Source organism: Gopherus evgoodei, chromosome 1, assembly GCF_007399415.2.
Source record: "Gopherus evgoodei ecotype Sinaloan lineage chromosome 1, rGopEvg1_v1.p, whole genome shotgun sequence".
Classification (NCBI taxonomy): Eukaryota; Metazoa; Chordata; order Testudines; family Testudinidae; genus Gopherus; species Gopherus evgoodei.
The window spans coordinates 219,021,530-219,037,131 of NC_044322.1; the positions used below are offsets into that span (position 1 = coordinate 219,021,530).

Below are 15,602 nucleotides of genomic sequence, written 5' to 3' on the forward strand. Positions count from 1 at the left end.
CATTTGAGAAGTGAAAGGGCTGGTAGCCCTAATGGAAAAGCCAACAGCTTGGCTCTTCTGCAAGCCTCAAACTGCTGAATGAGCTTTAGGGTAGGGAAGGCTGTGCCTCCCAAACAGCCTGGCCCTGACCCCTACCTGACCCCCACCCACTTCCTACCCCCCGACTGCCCGCTCCCCCTCAGAATCCCTGACCCATCCTGCCCCTTGTCCCCTCACCATCCCCATCCCCCAGAGACCCCACCCCCAACCACCACCCTAGGACCCTACACCTGCTCCCGCCCCCTGACTGCCCTGACCCCTATTCACCGCCACCGCCCCCCGCTGAGTCCTGACAGACCCCCGGAATGCCTGCAATCCAAACCTCCCCATTCCCTGTCCCCCGACCACCCTTCCCAGTCTCTGCCCCTTCCCTGTCCCTGGGACTTCCTGCCCCTTTATCAACCCCCCTGGCCCCAGCCCCTTACCCCCTGCGAGGACCGGCTCTAGGTTTTTTGCCGCCCCAAGCAAAAAAAATGTTGGCTACCCCCCCACCCCAGCCCTGGGCTACCCCCCCCCACCAGTGCCCTCCCCCACACACACCCCCTGCCACCCCAGCCCTGGACTCTCTCTTCCCCACCCCCCACCCCTTACCACCCCAGCCCTGGGCTTCCCCCCACAAAGATGACCTCCCCGTTCACCACAGCAATCCCCGTTTACACTTGCAGTGAGGATCAAATTGTTTGTCCTATTTTTATTTCACTTTAGTATAAATCTCACCCCCCCCCGTCTCCCGCAACCCCATCTTTAGTGCTCCAAATGCACATGGAAGGCATTGGGACTAACCCTCAAACCTTGTACCCCGAAAGAGATGGGAATCTAGTAAAGAGGGCTCAGGCAGAGGAGTGGGTGTAGGGGTGCTTGGGGGCTCTACACTGGCAGAGAAGCTGGGTGTGATGTACTCACGGAGGAGGAGAGGGGGTATTAGGAGGGTTGTGGGAGAAGAGGTGCAGGGGAAGGGGGAAGTGTGGGAGAAGAGGGCTGGGGGAGGGTACAAGGGGAGAGGTGCGAGTGGGATGGGGGGGTGCAAGAGCTCAGAGTGGCAGGTGCTGACAGCTGCTTCCCCAGCCCCCTGCAGGCAGAGCCGAGAGGACAGACACTGACCCTCAGGTGCCCGAGCCGCGGGGGTCCCCTAGTGGGGCAGTACCCCCCGCTGCCCCGCTCGGAGCTGGGCTCTGCCTTTCTGCATCCAGGGGAGGCAGCGTGGGGCTGAGGCAGGGGAGGTGCGCAGAGGGCTGTGTCTGGGGGCAGGAGGTGGCAGTTTCCTGGCAGCTCGCGTTGCCCAGCCACTCACCCAGTCAGCGTGGGAGCCGCGCACCCTGCACAGCCCTGCGTCGCCCTGCACAGCCCACTCCCACGGGGAAACACCACGCCACCCTGGGGAGACTCGGAGCAGAGCAGCAGGGGTGGCGCCAGCAGGACCCCTACCCCCTTTCTGCATCCCGGGCCCCACTTCCCTCCCTCCCAGGCTCCTCACACCCAGGCCGGACTGCAGTTCAGGCTGCCCTGCCGCTGGGGACCCCGAGCAATGAGCATCATCTCCTGAGCTGAGCCCCTCTCGCCACCGCAGCCCGGGCTCAGCTCCGGGGAATGCAGGGCCAGGGCTTCCATTTAGGTGACCTAGGCGGTCACCTATGGCACCAGAATTTGGGAGGGCGGCATTTTGCCACTCTCGGCAGCAATTCGGCGGGGGGGTCCTTCCACGCTCCAGGTCTTCGGCAGCAATTCTGCAGCGGGTCCTTCACTCGTTCCGGGACCCACCGCTGAAGTGCCCCGAAGACCGGGAGTGCAGAAGGACCCCCCCGCCGCAGAATTGCCGCCAACCAGGAGCGCAGAAGGTCCCCCGCCTAGGGCGCCAAAACCCTGGCGCAGCTCCTGGGTGGATGATGCTCAGATTCCCCAGCGGCAGGGCAGCCTGAACTGCAGTCCAGGCTGTGCGACTCAGGCTGCCGTGAGCGCCATCTAGCGACTGCAGCCAGAACTGCAGTGTCAGTTGCGGCTCAGCCTGAAAGCCTCAGCTGACAGGGAACATGTTAGTTCAGGACTGGCTCCTGGCTTTTTGCTCCCTAAGGAAAAAAAAAAGGGGGAGGCAGGAGTGATACCCCTTGGAAAGTGCCACCCCAAGCACATGCTTGGTGCGCTGGTGCCTAGAGCTGGCCCTGCCCCCGGTTCCCCCCTTCCCTGGAGCCTCAGCGCATCCAGGAGCTTCCCTGGAGAGCTGTAGTGTGGCTCCAGCTGGGCCTGAGCCCCTCCCAGCTCAGACCTGCATGGTAAGGGGGCAGGACTGCGAGCTCCAGGCTGAGCGGAAAGAAGCTCAGGCCCAGCTGAAGCTCACAGCCCCACCCTCTTACCACACAGCTCTGAGCGGGGTGGAGCTCAGGCCCCACCGGAGCCACGCTGCAGCTGTTCAGGGATGCTCCTGGATGTGCTGAGGCTCCAGGAGAGGGGCGGAGAGGGGGTTGGGTCAGGCTGGGGCTGCAGAGCCCAGGGCCTGGGACAAATTGCCCCACTTGCCCTCCCCCTCTGGGCGGCCCTGCTCTCTGACCCTCAATGGGTGAGAGAAGGGAAGGGCATCTACATTTCTCAATGGGAGGAGAAACACTGAGGTGTCATTTCAGAGAAGAAACCTATGTCTGCCCATATCCTTCCCTCACTCCACCTCCTGGACAGCCAGTTTCATGAATCTCCTGGTCACTGATGTCTGGTCCCATTCTCCTGGATGATATCTTCCTGTCCCTAATGCAGGAATCAGCATTTCTCCTGAGGAATGATAGGGAAGACACGAACACAGGAGGGAATGCATGGCAGCACACAGATCCTAGTGATGGACAGCAGATCCTAACACTGAGTGGATACACTCAACTAGACTCACTCAGGAAGAGGACCTGAGTCTGTTATTTAATTTACATTTTCATATTTTAATTGATTGTTCTATATTATTTCTCTTATTCTCTTTATCCATGAGTCCAATGGTCCTATGTCTGTTTTTTGGACAAGAAGATAAAGAAACCAGAAGAATCACTGTCTTTAAGAGAGTCATGGAAGTTATTCCAGAATGAGGGAAGGTGTGAATTTAAAAGGAATAGCTATTCTGAAATAAAAGTGCCCACCCATGAAGCTATTGTAGAATAGCTGTTCTGGTCAATTTCCCCATGTACAGAAGACCTTACTAAAAACATAGCTAACTGAATTATTTGTCATGTGCAGAGGGTACTGAGCAGCCTGAGGTGTTGGGGATTGGTCCTGCTTTGAGCAGGGGGTTGGACTAGATGACCCCCTGATGTCCCTTCCAACCAGGGCCGGCTCCAGGCCACAGCACGCCAAGCGCGTGCTTGGGGCGGCATGCCATGGGGGGCGCTCTGCCGGTTGCCGGGAGGGCGGCAGGCGGCTCCGGTGGAGCTCCTGCAGGCGTGCCTGCAGAGGGTCTGCTGGTCCCGCGGCTCCAATGGAGCATCCACAGGCACGCCTGTGGGAGGTCCACCGGAGCCGCTGGACCACTGGACCCCCCGCAGGGAAGCCTGTGGGAGGTCCACCGAAGCCGCAGGACCGGCGAGTGGCAGAGCGCCCCCCGCGGTGTGCCGCCGTGCTTGGGGCGGCAAAATTGCTAGAACCGGCCCTGCTTCCAACCCTGATATTCTATGATTCTATGAACACATCGGTTAGTGTGTGTGATCATGGCTCCCTCTAGCGATGGGCAGGCAGAGCTGATGAGAGTGAGTAGGAAAGGGAGAGAACAGACATGACTGCGGTGCAGGTGTGTCCTGTTTGTGGAGAGCCTGTGAGGGAAAGAGTTAGCAGCATGTACAGTGGGGAGAGATGTGTGATGGGGGCTGATGATGATGGGAAGGATAACAGTGTCCCTGACTGACAAGGGGTCTCCCTTGAAGGGTCTCTGCACTATTGACGTTAGCTCATTTCCCTCCTGCTGGATAACTGGTTTCAGACTCCTGGTGTTGGGCTGAGATTCCCCCAGTGGGACAGATATCCCTGAATTAAGGAAGGTTTTTGTCACCATCTCTGCTCTATTCTCTCACTGTGCCCTTTGCTGCAGGTGCAATAGATGATCTGGGACTGAGTCACATTCTTCATCTCCAGCCTGAGCACTGTATCAGTGACCCGTTCAGTCTGATAGGATGTTCCCATCCTGGATGTGTTACCCGTATCGCCTTTGTATCTTAGAGATTCCAGGAAGTGCATCTGGCCTTCGGCATCCTGCAGGTACCAGCTCATCCAGGGGTAGGTTGTGTCCTTCAAGGTGCAGGTCATTGACTCTGATGCTCCCAACCGCATCATTAAATATGGGGATGACTGCTCCACTAATCTGCCCTTTGCACCTGAAAGACAAAGGAGATACCCTATGGGGTGATGGACCTCTCCAGGGAGCATGACCACATCCAGGTGGCTATTGCAGGGAGCCCCAGCCTCACCTGAGAGGGCAGTGGCCAGCATCCCCATTAGCAGAGAGAGGAGCTTCAGAATCCCCATGACCCTCTCAGTGTCTGCACAGGGAGGTGCCTGTGGGGTGTTTGCAGAGCCTGGGAGAGGAGAGGGGCGGAGATGAAACTTACAAATCCCTTGTGTATGATAAATAGGCATGGCCAGGGATATCAGAGTTGACAGGGCTGGCTCTAGGCACCAGCGTGCCAAGCATGTGCTTGGGGCTGCACTTTCCAAGGAGTGTCACTACCGCCCCCCCCCCTTTTTCTTTGGGGACCAAAAAGCCAGAAGCAGGCCCTGAACCAAGAAGCTCCCTGTCAGTTCAGGCTTTCAGGCTCATAGCAGCCTGAGCTGCACAGGCTGGGCTGCAGTTCAGGCTGCCCTGCCACTGGGGAGCCTGAGCATCATCCCCCGGAGCCGGGCCGGGCTGCAAGAGTGAGAGGGGCTCAGCTCCGGGGGATGATGCTCGGGCTCCCCAGCGGCAGGGCAGCCTGAACTGCAGTCCAACCTGGGTGTAAGTAGCCGGGGAGGGAGGGAAGCGGGGCCCGGGATGCAGGGATGGGGAGGGGTCCTGCTGCCGCCACCGCTGCTGCTCTGCTCCGGGTCTCCCCAGGGTGGTGCGGCGTTTCCCCGCGGGAGTGGGCTGTGCAGGGAGCCGCCGGGCTGGGCAGAGGTCGCGGCTTCCGGCTCCCGCCCTGACGGGGCGAGTGGCTGGGCAGCCCGAGCTGCCAGGGAACTGCCGCCTCCTGCCCCTGGACCCAGCCCTCGCGCACCTCCCCCACCTCAGCCCCGCACTGCCTGCCTTGGGCGGGGAGAGGCAGAGCCCAGCTCTGAGCAGGGCAGCGGGGGGTACTGCCATGACGGGGGACCCCAGCAGCTCAGGCACCGGGGGGTCAGTGCTGGGCAAGCAGCTGTCAGTGCCTGCCCCTCTCAGCCCTTGCACCCCCTATCCCGCTCACAGCCCCTACAATTGTACCTCCCCCCATCGCTTCTTCACCGCACCCCTTCCCCTTGTACTCTCCCTTCACCCACACCTCTCCCCTTGTACCCTCCCTCAGCCCTTTCCTCCCACACCTCCCCCTTCCCCTGCACCTCTTCTCCTGCAACCCTCCTGATACCCCCTCTGCTCCTCCGTGAGTACATCACACCCAGCTTCTCTGCCAGTGTAGAGCCCCCAAGCACCCCTACACCCGCTCCACTGAACCCTCTTTACTAGATCCCCATCCCTTTCGGGGTACAAGGTTTGAGGGTTAGTCCCTATGCCTTCCATGTGCATTTGGAGCACTAAAGATGGGGTTGTGGAGACGGGTGGGTGAGATTTATACTAAAGTGAAATAAAAATAGGAGCAACAGTTTGATCCCAATGGCAAGTGTAAACGGGGATTGCTGTGGTGAACGAGGAGGTCATGTTTGTTGGGGGGAGTCCAGGGCTGGGGTGATAGGGGATGTGGGGGGGGGAAGAGAGAGCCCAAGGCTGGGGTGGCAGGGGGTGTGGGTGGGGGAGGGCACTGATGGTGGGAGAAGAGCCCAGGGCTGGGGTGGGGGGGCAGCCAAATTTTTTTTTGCTTGGGGCAGCAAAACACTTATAGCCGGCCTTGAGTGTTGATAAATGTATTAAGCCCAGCCCAGAGCACCTGCTCTGTCTGTGTGACACGGCCAGACTAAGAGGAGCAGCTCTTCCCACCTGGACAGTAGAGGGAACTGAGAAAACTTGAAGAACTCAGGCACATGCCCTCCCCTAGAGAACAGCGACAATTTCATTTGCACTCACACACACACAAGCATTCTCTCAGGCCACTTTGTCCATCTTGTCCTGTTGGGCAGTGCCGCACAGCAGGAGCCAAGGGAACTATATGCACACACATCTATTATGTCTATAGCACATATATAGCAAAAGTATGGTGGGTAAATGGGTCATTCCAAAAGCATGTGAATTACACAAGAAAAAGAGTCCACCAACTCAGACATGATGAGCTGAATGGGGGATGCTCAGTTTTTGTGCATGTTGTAGAACTGTACCATGGTCTCCTCAGTGAGGTGTCATCTGAGGTGAATTAAACATGATTCCCTACAAGGGCAGCAGACAAAAGGGAACTGACAGCTTCCCTTGGATCTCTGCTGCTCCATACATTGGACCACAGCAGATATTTGTGCTGGTGGGGATTCTTAGTGGATGACTGGTGACTCCTGTAGTATCACACTCAATTGCCATGTGGATGCCTTATATTTCTTACACTTGCACCAGTCATATAGATGGATCTTCCAAAGCACAGGTCCATGTCTTCATTCTAGGTTTGTCTCCGAATGGGTAATTTGTGTGCTATGGGAATGATTTCTGTTCATTTCAATGTATTGCTAGAGGTTTTTGATTAACTCTATCTGTTTACTACATCTCCAGCACCATGTGCATCAGTGGGAAGACAACATTCCTGAGCTTATAAGGATATACTGCCACAGCAGAAATAGGACTGTAAGGGCAACTCTGTCAGACGTTCAGTGGCATTTATACACACTCATATCCAAGTCCACTGAGGATTTCTTCCCTTAACCCCGGATTTGCTTTAAATGTCAAGGGTCAGTCCCTGTTTGAAATTCATAGCCACATTCTCCTTATGCACCTATCTTCCACCCTCATGGTTTCTGTCTATCTGCTTCAGCTGATACCATCAACTGCCACTTCCCTGCTCTATGAATAATGGACCTTTACAGGTTGTGGTTCCTATCACCAACAAGCCTTCTCCTGTTCCAAAATCTTCAGGAGCCCTTCTGGGTTAATCTTGACTCTTCATGATATAGAATGGACTCCCTACTTGAAATAATCCTCACTACAAGCTGATTAGATGCCAAATTTGAGTATTACTTTCAGAAATTCTTAATAGTAGTTCAGTGCTCTCTACAGGGAATGGAGAGATGTTGCAGACAGCCCTGTTCATCTATTTCTCAGGTTATCCACACTTAGAGGTAATGGCAGCTGCAGGGGACTGGGTTAGGGTGGGGACCTCTGCTCTCTGTCTTATTTTTGCTGCACCTCTTCACATTGTGATTTGCTGCAGGCACAGAAATGCATGGCTGAATGATGCCGTCTGAGCTGGGGAATCCCTCAGACAAAGTACTTCATGGAAGTTCTAATCACCACGTAGACTAGATCCATCTATGGTGTGATTGTGTCCTCATCTGAGGAAAGGAAGAGAGCTTCTAGCCCATTGCCTTCCTCTACCTGATGGTACCACTCCATGACAGAGTACACAGTGTCTTTCATTTGGCAGGGGATGCTCAAAGATGACCTCTGCTGGCCAGGCAGGTTTAAATGTTGATCCATAAACTGCAACTGTCCACCAGCAACACATACCAGCACAGGCAGATATATGTATTTTAAGACAATGAGGAAACTTTATGATCATCTAGTCTGACCTTCCAAATAGCACAGGCCAGAGAATGTAATCTACTGATTCCTGCACCCAACCCACAGCATCTGGCTTAGTTAAAGCATATCAAGATATGCAATCCTGCTTTATGGGTTCCAGATGTTGAAGACTCCACCACATCCCAAGGGAAGCTGTTTCAGTGGGTAATTATGCTCACTGTTAAAAAAGTTGTATCTTATTTTTAGAGTGAATGAGTCTAAATTCAGATTTTAACTATTGGATCTCATTATGCCTTTATGCTATAGAATGAAGAGCAGTCCATGATCAGAAATCTTCTTCCCATGCAAGTACTTATAGATTGTAGTCAAGTTACCTCTTCACCTACCCTTGGATAATTAAACAGATTGACCTTTTGTGTTTTACTGTAAAGCAGGTTTTCCAGATGACAAGTCATTCTTTTCTGAACCCTTTGCAATATTTCAACATCTTTTTTGAATTGTGGGCCCCTGAACTGGACAGAATATTCCAGTAATCCTGTATACAGAAATAACACCCCCTAATCTTTTCTACTCCATATGTTCCTGCTTAGATATCTATGGCTCAGCAATCATGTGAATAAGACCACATCAGGACAGTCCCCAGAGACACAGTCAGACTGAACCATAGGGGAATGAGGGCTGGGATCTGCAATTGGATTTGGGTGTTTGATTTAAAGAAACAGAAAAAAGTGAAGAGAAAGGAATTTAAAGTGAGGGAGCTGGAACAAAGGAAGTAGTAGGCGAATGAGAGACTATAGAGAAGGAATGGAAGAAATTGGGAAGGCAAGAGAGAGAGGTTCAAAGCAGTAAAGAGCAATGCCTGATTTTGAAAGGCCAAGAGTGAAATCCTGGCCCCACTGAAATTAGTGGAAAAACTCCCATTGTTATTAATAGAATCCAAATCACATCTAAAGTGTGTGACCAGGTCAATGATCTGGGATGGGGGCTCCAGGGGCTCTTTTCACCCCTTTGGGAGACACTCTGTATATCCCAGACATTTCATTTGGGAACCACTGTCCTACAGTCCTTTCGACTCCTAGGCACAAACAGCTCCCCTGTCTCCTTCCCTGTCTCTGTCTTGCTGGGTTTTTGCTGGCTGTCTCAGGGTTCTGTATCACTGTGCAGTGCTGCAGGCGCAGTAATACACAGCTGAGTCTGACCTTGAAAGATTTTTCCATTGTAGATGCCAATTGTTGTTCTTCCTCCAAGCTGACATGGGCTCAGCTGTGAAGTTGGTCCCAGATCCATCTCCTGAAGAATAGAAGAGCTGCCCCAGCTTCTCTGCCTCCTGCTGCCAGTACCAGTACATCCAGTAGTGGCTTGTTTCTTTTAATGTACACTGCAGAGTTTGGGATTCTCCTGGAACCCCTGTGAGGAAGGGCAGCTGCTCCGCATAGGCCAAGCCTACACCTGGCAGGAAACAGGAAACAATATGATAGAACAGATGGTGACAAATTGATGAAAAAGTGTGATAGGGAGGAAGGAAGGGAAAGAAGGAAAGTCAGAAGGAGAGAAAGAGGGTTAAAAAAATTGAGAAGCAGAATAAAAGATAAAATGAAAAACAGGACAGTCATCTTCACTGTTCAGCCAAACAGGAGTCATTGTGGGAGATTCTTGGCTGAGAGCTGACTTCCATATGCAGTGAATTCATGGGATATGCACTGCGTGTGTCCTGTTTAGGATTCACTCTTGGGTCAGACACTCTGAGTTGGGTGTTTTACCCACAAGTCCTTGCTCCTGGGTGGTTATCTCTGTTCCTCCCAGGATTTCTAAGCAGATACATTCTCCAGAGATTCCCCTCACACCTCAGTCTCAGTGACGAGAATGTGCCCCTTCAACTTGAGATTCTGGGCCTGCCTTCCCCACTCCATCCCTGTGGCCACTCAGACAATACCTAGGGCCCGGAGAAGTAGTGCTGAGAGCAGGAGATGTCTCCACATGATGTCAGCTTTCCCCTGCTCTTCCTCCATGAAGGGTTTCCTTCTCTCTGCACTTCAAGGGAAGTGAGAGGGGACGGCAAATACATTCTTCAGTGGGAGGAGAAACACTATGGTGTCACTGCAGAGGAAAGACTCATGGCTTCTCATGGACACCTCTCATTCTGCTTTCTGGATGATAAGTTTCATGAATGTCCTGGAGACTCATGTCTGGTCCCCTTCTCCCGGATGATGCCTTCCTGCTTGTAATGCAGGAGTGAGAATTTCTCCTGAGAAATGTCAATGGGGAAGGTGCCATCAGAGGAGATGTCACATGTGATCATGTAGCAGACCACAATTCCTAGCTATGAATATAAACTCCTGATATATGACTAAAGTCTCCCTTGGCTCAGGCTCTAGGGGCTTCAGATACCAAGGCTTCACAATGCACAGAATGTGGATTATATTTATTGCTTAATATATTTTTTATATTCAAAATGATTGTTTTTATGTTATCTCTCTTTAAGAATGTATGCCAGTGCAAGAGTCTCTTTGTCTGCATTCTGCATAGTAGGATAAAGACACAGAAGAACCACTGTCACTGGGGCTTTATCAGAGAATTAGTCTGGATAGCTATTGCAGTCAATTTCCCCATGCATAGACACTCTAACTAAAAATGTGTCTGGCTAAAGGTTACAGTTCTGAGCAAATTATGCATCAAGTGCTGAGGGCACTGACCAGCCTGGGGAGTGTCAGTGTATTACACCTGTCTGTGTGTTTGATTGTGGCTCCATCTAGTGACCAGCTGGCAGAACTGCTTAGTATGTGGGAAATAGAAGAAAGCACATACAATGAGAGTGCAGGTGTATCCTGTGTGTGGGAAGCCTGTGAGAAAGAGATTCAGAGCGGGAGTTGTGATGGGGCTGCTATTGATGGGAAAGATAATGGTGCCCCTAACATAGACTAAGGGGAGTCTACCTTGACAGGTCTCTGTACTTCTGGTGTTAGTCCATCTGCCTCCTGCTGTTCAACTGACTGCTCCACTAATCTGCCCTCTACACCTGAAAGACAGAGCTGGACATCTTTTGGTGTGATGAAACCTCTCCAAGGAGCCTGACCCCACACAGGTGGCTGCTGTAGGGCACCCTAGGCTCACTTGAGAGGTCAGTGACCAGTAGCCCCATTAGCAGAGAGAGGAGCTGCAGCATCGTCATGTCCCTCTCAGTATCTGCACAGGGAGGTGTCTTTGGGGATTATAGAGCTTGTGGGAGGAGAGGGGATGAAACTCACACATCCCTGCTGTGTAAAGTAGATGTGTGACCAAAGGTATCAGTGTGTGCTCTCTCCTACCCTCCCCTCCCATCAGTACTGGAAGTAGTTGCTCTACCGCCCCTAGCCAAAGGGATAATGCAGGAGCACTTGGGGTGGTCTGAAACATACTTGCCATTAGTATGCTGTATTGCAAACCTGGATGTAAGGAGATACATTGCTGATAACTGGGAGATAGTTACACTTATAGAGAGAGGATAGATAAATAGCCATCTGTAATCCAAACCAAACCATCTCTGAAGAAGCAATTCCACTGAGCTAGCAAAGGAAACGGTCTTGGAAAAAATTTTGAAGGAGAAAGTAGTTAAGGACATTGAGGTCAATGGTAATTGGGACAAATTACAACATGGTTTTACTAAAGGTAGATCTTGCCAAACCAACCTGATCTCCTTCTTTGAGAAGGTGACAGATTATTTAGACAAAGGAAATGCGGTAGACCTAATTTACCTCCATTTCAGTAAGGCATTTGACACGGTTCCACATGCAGAATTATTAGTCAAATTGGAAAAGATGGGGATCAATATAAAAATTGAAAGGTGGATAAGGAACTGGTTAAAGGGGAGACTACAAAGGGTCGTACTGAAAGGTAAACTGTCAGGCTGGAAGGAGGTTACTAGTGGAGTTCCTCAAGGATCGGTTTTGGGACCAATCTTATTTAACCTTTTTATTACTGACCTTGGCACAAAAAGCAGGAATGTGCTAATAAAGTTTGCGGATGACACAAAGCTAGGGGGTATTGCTAACACGGAGAAGGACCGGGATATCATACAGGAAGATCTGGATGACCTTGTAAACTGGAGTAATAGTAATAGGATGAAATTTAATAGTGAGAAGTGCAAGGTCATGCACTTAGGGATTAATAACAAGAATTTTAGATATACATTGGGGATGCATCAGTTGGAAGTAACATAGGAGGAGAAGGACCTTGGAGTATTGGTTGATCACAGGATGACTATGAGCTGCCAATGTGATATGGCCATTAAAAAAGCTAATGTGGTTTTAGGATGCATCAGGAGAGATATTTCCAGCAAAGATAAGGAGGTGTTAGTACCGTTATATAAGGCACTGATGAGACCCCACCTGGAATACTGTGTGCAGTTCTGGTCTCCCATGTTTAAGAAGGATGAATTCAAACTGGAACAGGTTCAGAGACAGGCTACTAGGATGATCCGAGGAATGGAAAACCTGTCATATGAAAGGAGACTCAAAGAGCTTGGCTTGTTTAGTCTAGCGAAAAGAAGGCTGAGGGGGGATATGCTTGCTCTTTATAAATATATCAGAGGGATTAATATTAGGGAGGGAGAGGAATTATTTAAGCTTAGTACCAATGTAGATACAAAAACAGATGGGTATAAACTGGACACTAGGAAATTTAGACTTGAAATTAGACGAAGGTTTCTAACCATTAGAGGAGTGAAGTTCTGGAACAGCCTTCCAAGGGGAGTAGTGAGGGCAAAAGACATATCTAGTTTTAAGACTAAGCTTGATAAGTTTATGGAAGGGATGGTATGATGGGATAGCCTAATTTTGGAAACTGATGTTTGATTATCAGCATATAAGTATGCCCAGTGGTTGGTGTTGGGATGTTGGATGGGATGGGATGTGAGTTACGGCAGAGAATTCTTTTCTGAATGCTGGCTAGTGAGTCTTGCCCACATGCTCAGGGTTTAGCTGATCACCATATTTGGGGTCGGGAAGGAATTTTCCTCTGGGGCAGATTGGCAGAGGCCCTGGAGGTTTTTTGCCTTCCTCTGAAGCATGGGGCATGGGTCACTTGCTGGTGGATTCTCTGCAGCTTGAGGTCTTCAAACCACAATCTGAAGACTTCAATAACTCGGACATAGGTTAGGGGTTTGTTATAGAAGTGGATGGGTAGGGTTCTGTGGCCTGCTTTGTGCAGAGGGTCGGACTAGATGATCATATTGGTCCCTTCTGACCCTAGAATCTATGAATCTATGAAAACAGATACAGGTGTTTGTATGATATAGCCCAGGAGGCAGGTGGCACTGCCTGTTCATTGAAATGTGTGGAGTGTGGATATCAGGCAATTCTCTGCTGGGACTAAATACATAAAGGAATTTTTCCAGCTACTGAGTTCAGTCTAAGATGTGGCTACATCTTTGCAAGAAAAGTATGTGGCCACAAAGTATCAACATTACTCCAGAAATCTTTTCCAGAGCAGTTTAGGATTTGGAAAAGATGTCTCACTTGTGAGAAGGCTGTCTGGATGGCCTGGCTTTGTGCAATGTTGAATACTCAGTGTTATGCAACACATTATAATGTAACACAATGCAACACCATACATTCCATTGTAATATCATCCAGAGTAGTATACTATAGCACTGTGCAAAATATTGCAATGTGACACAACACAGTATAATGCAATATAACACCATGCAATGCAATACAATACAATGCATATATATGCAGTTTCCTCCATACCCAATAACACAAACTGTCTTCCAGGGAGAGGGAATGTTAAGTGAAAAACATCAGGGTGCCTAATAAAGGAGAGATGGAACTGAGTGCATTGGATTGGAGCAAGGGGAGCAGAGGGAAAGGCACAGCTTTATTTAGAGGGAGCAATGGGAGACAGATTGGGCTGTGTGGGGCAGTAAGTGGATATAAGATCAGGGAATGGTGAGTTGGGAGAAGATCTGAAAACTAGAGTCTGTGATTTTGAATTGAATTCAGGGACAGCCGGGAAATGTGAATGTTGGTGAGGATGCTCCAGACATACAATATGTTGTAACAAACACCTCCCCCCCAGGCAACATTTACCCTTATTCTGTTCAGGTAACTCTTCTGTATTTGTATCCTATGGATCGGATAGTCTGAGCTGTCATAAGCCATCCTGCAAGTCACAGTTCTGTTTCACCTTGAGCTCTAACATGTTCTCCTGTGAGCTTGTTCCACCTTTGACCTCTTCCCCCTCTTGTCTAACATCCTTTTTCCTCAAAACTACAACCTTTGACTTGACCCGATTTGACTCTCCATGCCTGAGTTGGCTCCCTCCGTCTAGTCCTACATTTCTGATGGTTTCCAAAATCTTTTCCTGAGCAGCATGCAAGTCCCTCATTCTTAACATGGCTAAAACTGAGTTCTTTTTTCTTCCACCTAACCCCTCTCATCTTACCTTACTCTCCTTTGCTTTTAACAGAGTCACCCTAGCTCTCACCCAAACTTGAACCCTGGAATCATCTTTGACTCCTCCCATCTTATTTATGTCCAAATCCTCCCTCTTCTTCCTCCACAACTTATCAGTTACCTGACCCTTCTCTCTGCCCAGACAACCAAAACATATTTTTAGGCCCTGAACATTCCCCATATTGACTGCTGTTACCTTCTCCTCCTCTCCGGTCTCATTGATACCCATTTTGCAAACACTCTACTGAATCCAAAATGCAGCTATAACATATTTGTGTGGACCAGAAAAACAATTTTTCAACCACAGCCCAAATGTAACTGACAAGCTTTTATAAGTATGTCTTCACAAGATGGAGCACATACTGACGGCACCACATGTTCCTCTGCTGGCATTTGGGAAGCAGAAGGATGGTGTAAGGAGGTTGTGATGCTGGTAAACCGAGTGCTAGTTCTGGCCAAGGCCATAGGCATTAGCTAAGAATTGACAAACTCACAGCTGGAAACCAAACCAGCTCACCCGTATGCTAGTTTTCTTTAAAACAGCTTTTAGTCTTATAAGAATGTGTTTAGACTCTACAAAATGCTTGTAAATTGTTGACTGCATTAATCTCACTTGTAATGTCTGCGTTCCATGCTACAAGGTAAAATATAAATTTGTTTTGTAATTGTACAAATGCCTGCTGTGAATTTGTGAGGGGAGGGGTAGGTCAGTGGTTTGAGCATTAGCCTGCTAAACGCAAGGATGTGAGTTCAGTCCTAGAGAGGGCCATTTAGGGAACTGGGGTGAAAATCAGTGTGGGGATTGGTCCTGCTTTGAGCAGAGTGAGTTAGACTAGCTGACCTCCTGAAGTCCCTTTCAATCTTGATGTTCTATGATTCTAAAAGTAACTCCCCCCACCCATCCTAGGAGGACAGTCAAAATTAAGTGAGCCATCATAGGACAAAAGCTTTGTGAATCAGTCCATCTATCTACAGAGAAGTATATGCAGTAGGCCTTTATTCAATAAATTTCAGTTCTGTTTGGACTCTCACAGGGGCTGGAGCAAAGAAACAAAAAGCAGAGAGCTCCAAGGTCAACCTGAGTTAAGCCCTCAAAAGACATTTAGTAGTGACTGATTACTACATCTCTGTCACCTTTTGAATCACAGACTGAAGTTCATTTGTGCATATACATTTGCTTGCTTTAAACTGTAAATAACTCTCATTTCTTTTTCCTTATTAATAAACCTTTAGTTAATTTATTACAGGACTGTCTACAAGCATTGTCTTTGATGTGACTTCTAAGGTACAAATTGATGTGAGATAAGTGACTGGTTTCTCGGGACAGGAAGGAA

At 49.8% G+C, this 15,602-nt stretch overlaps 1 gene segment (V, D, J or C); it reads right to left on the minus strand.

Annotated features, from left to right (window-relative positions):
• Positions 1-4,044: 4,044 nt before the first annotated feature.
• Positions 4,045-4,561, minus strand: LOC115644447. The segment is given in 2 exon segments: positions 4,045-4,370; positions 4,464-4,561. Coding segments are annotated over 2 exon segments (384 nt in total).
• Positions 4,562-15,602: the final 11,041 nt, after the last annotated feature.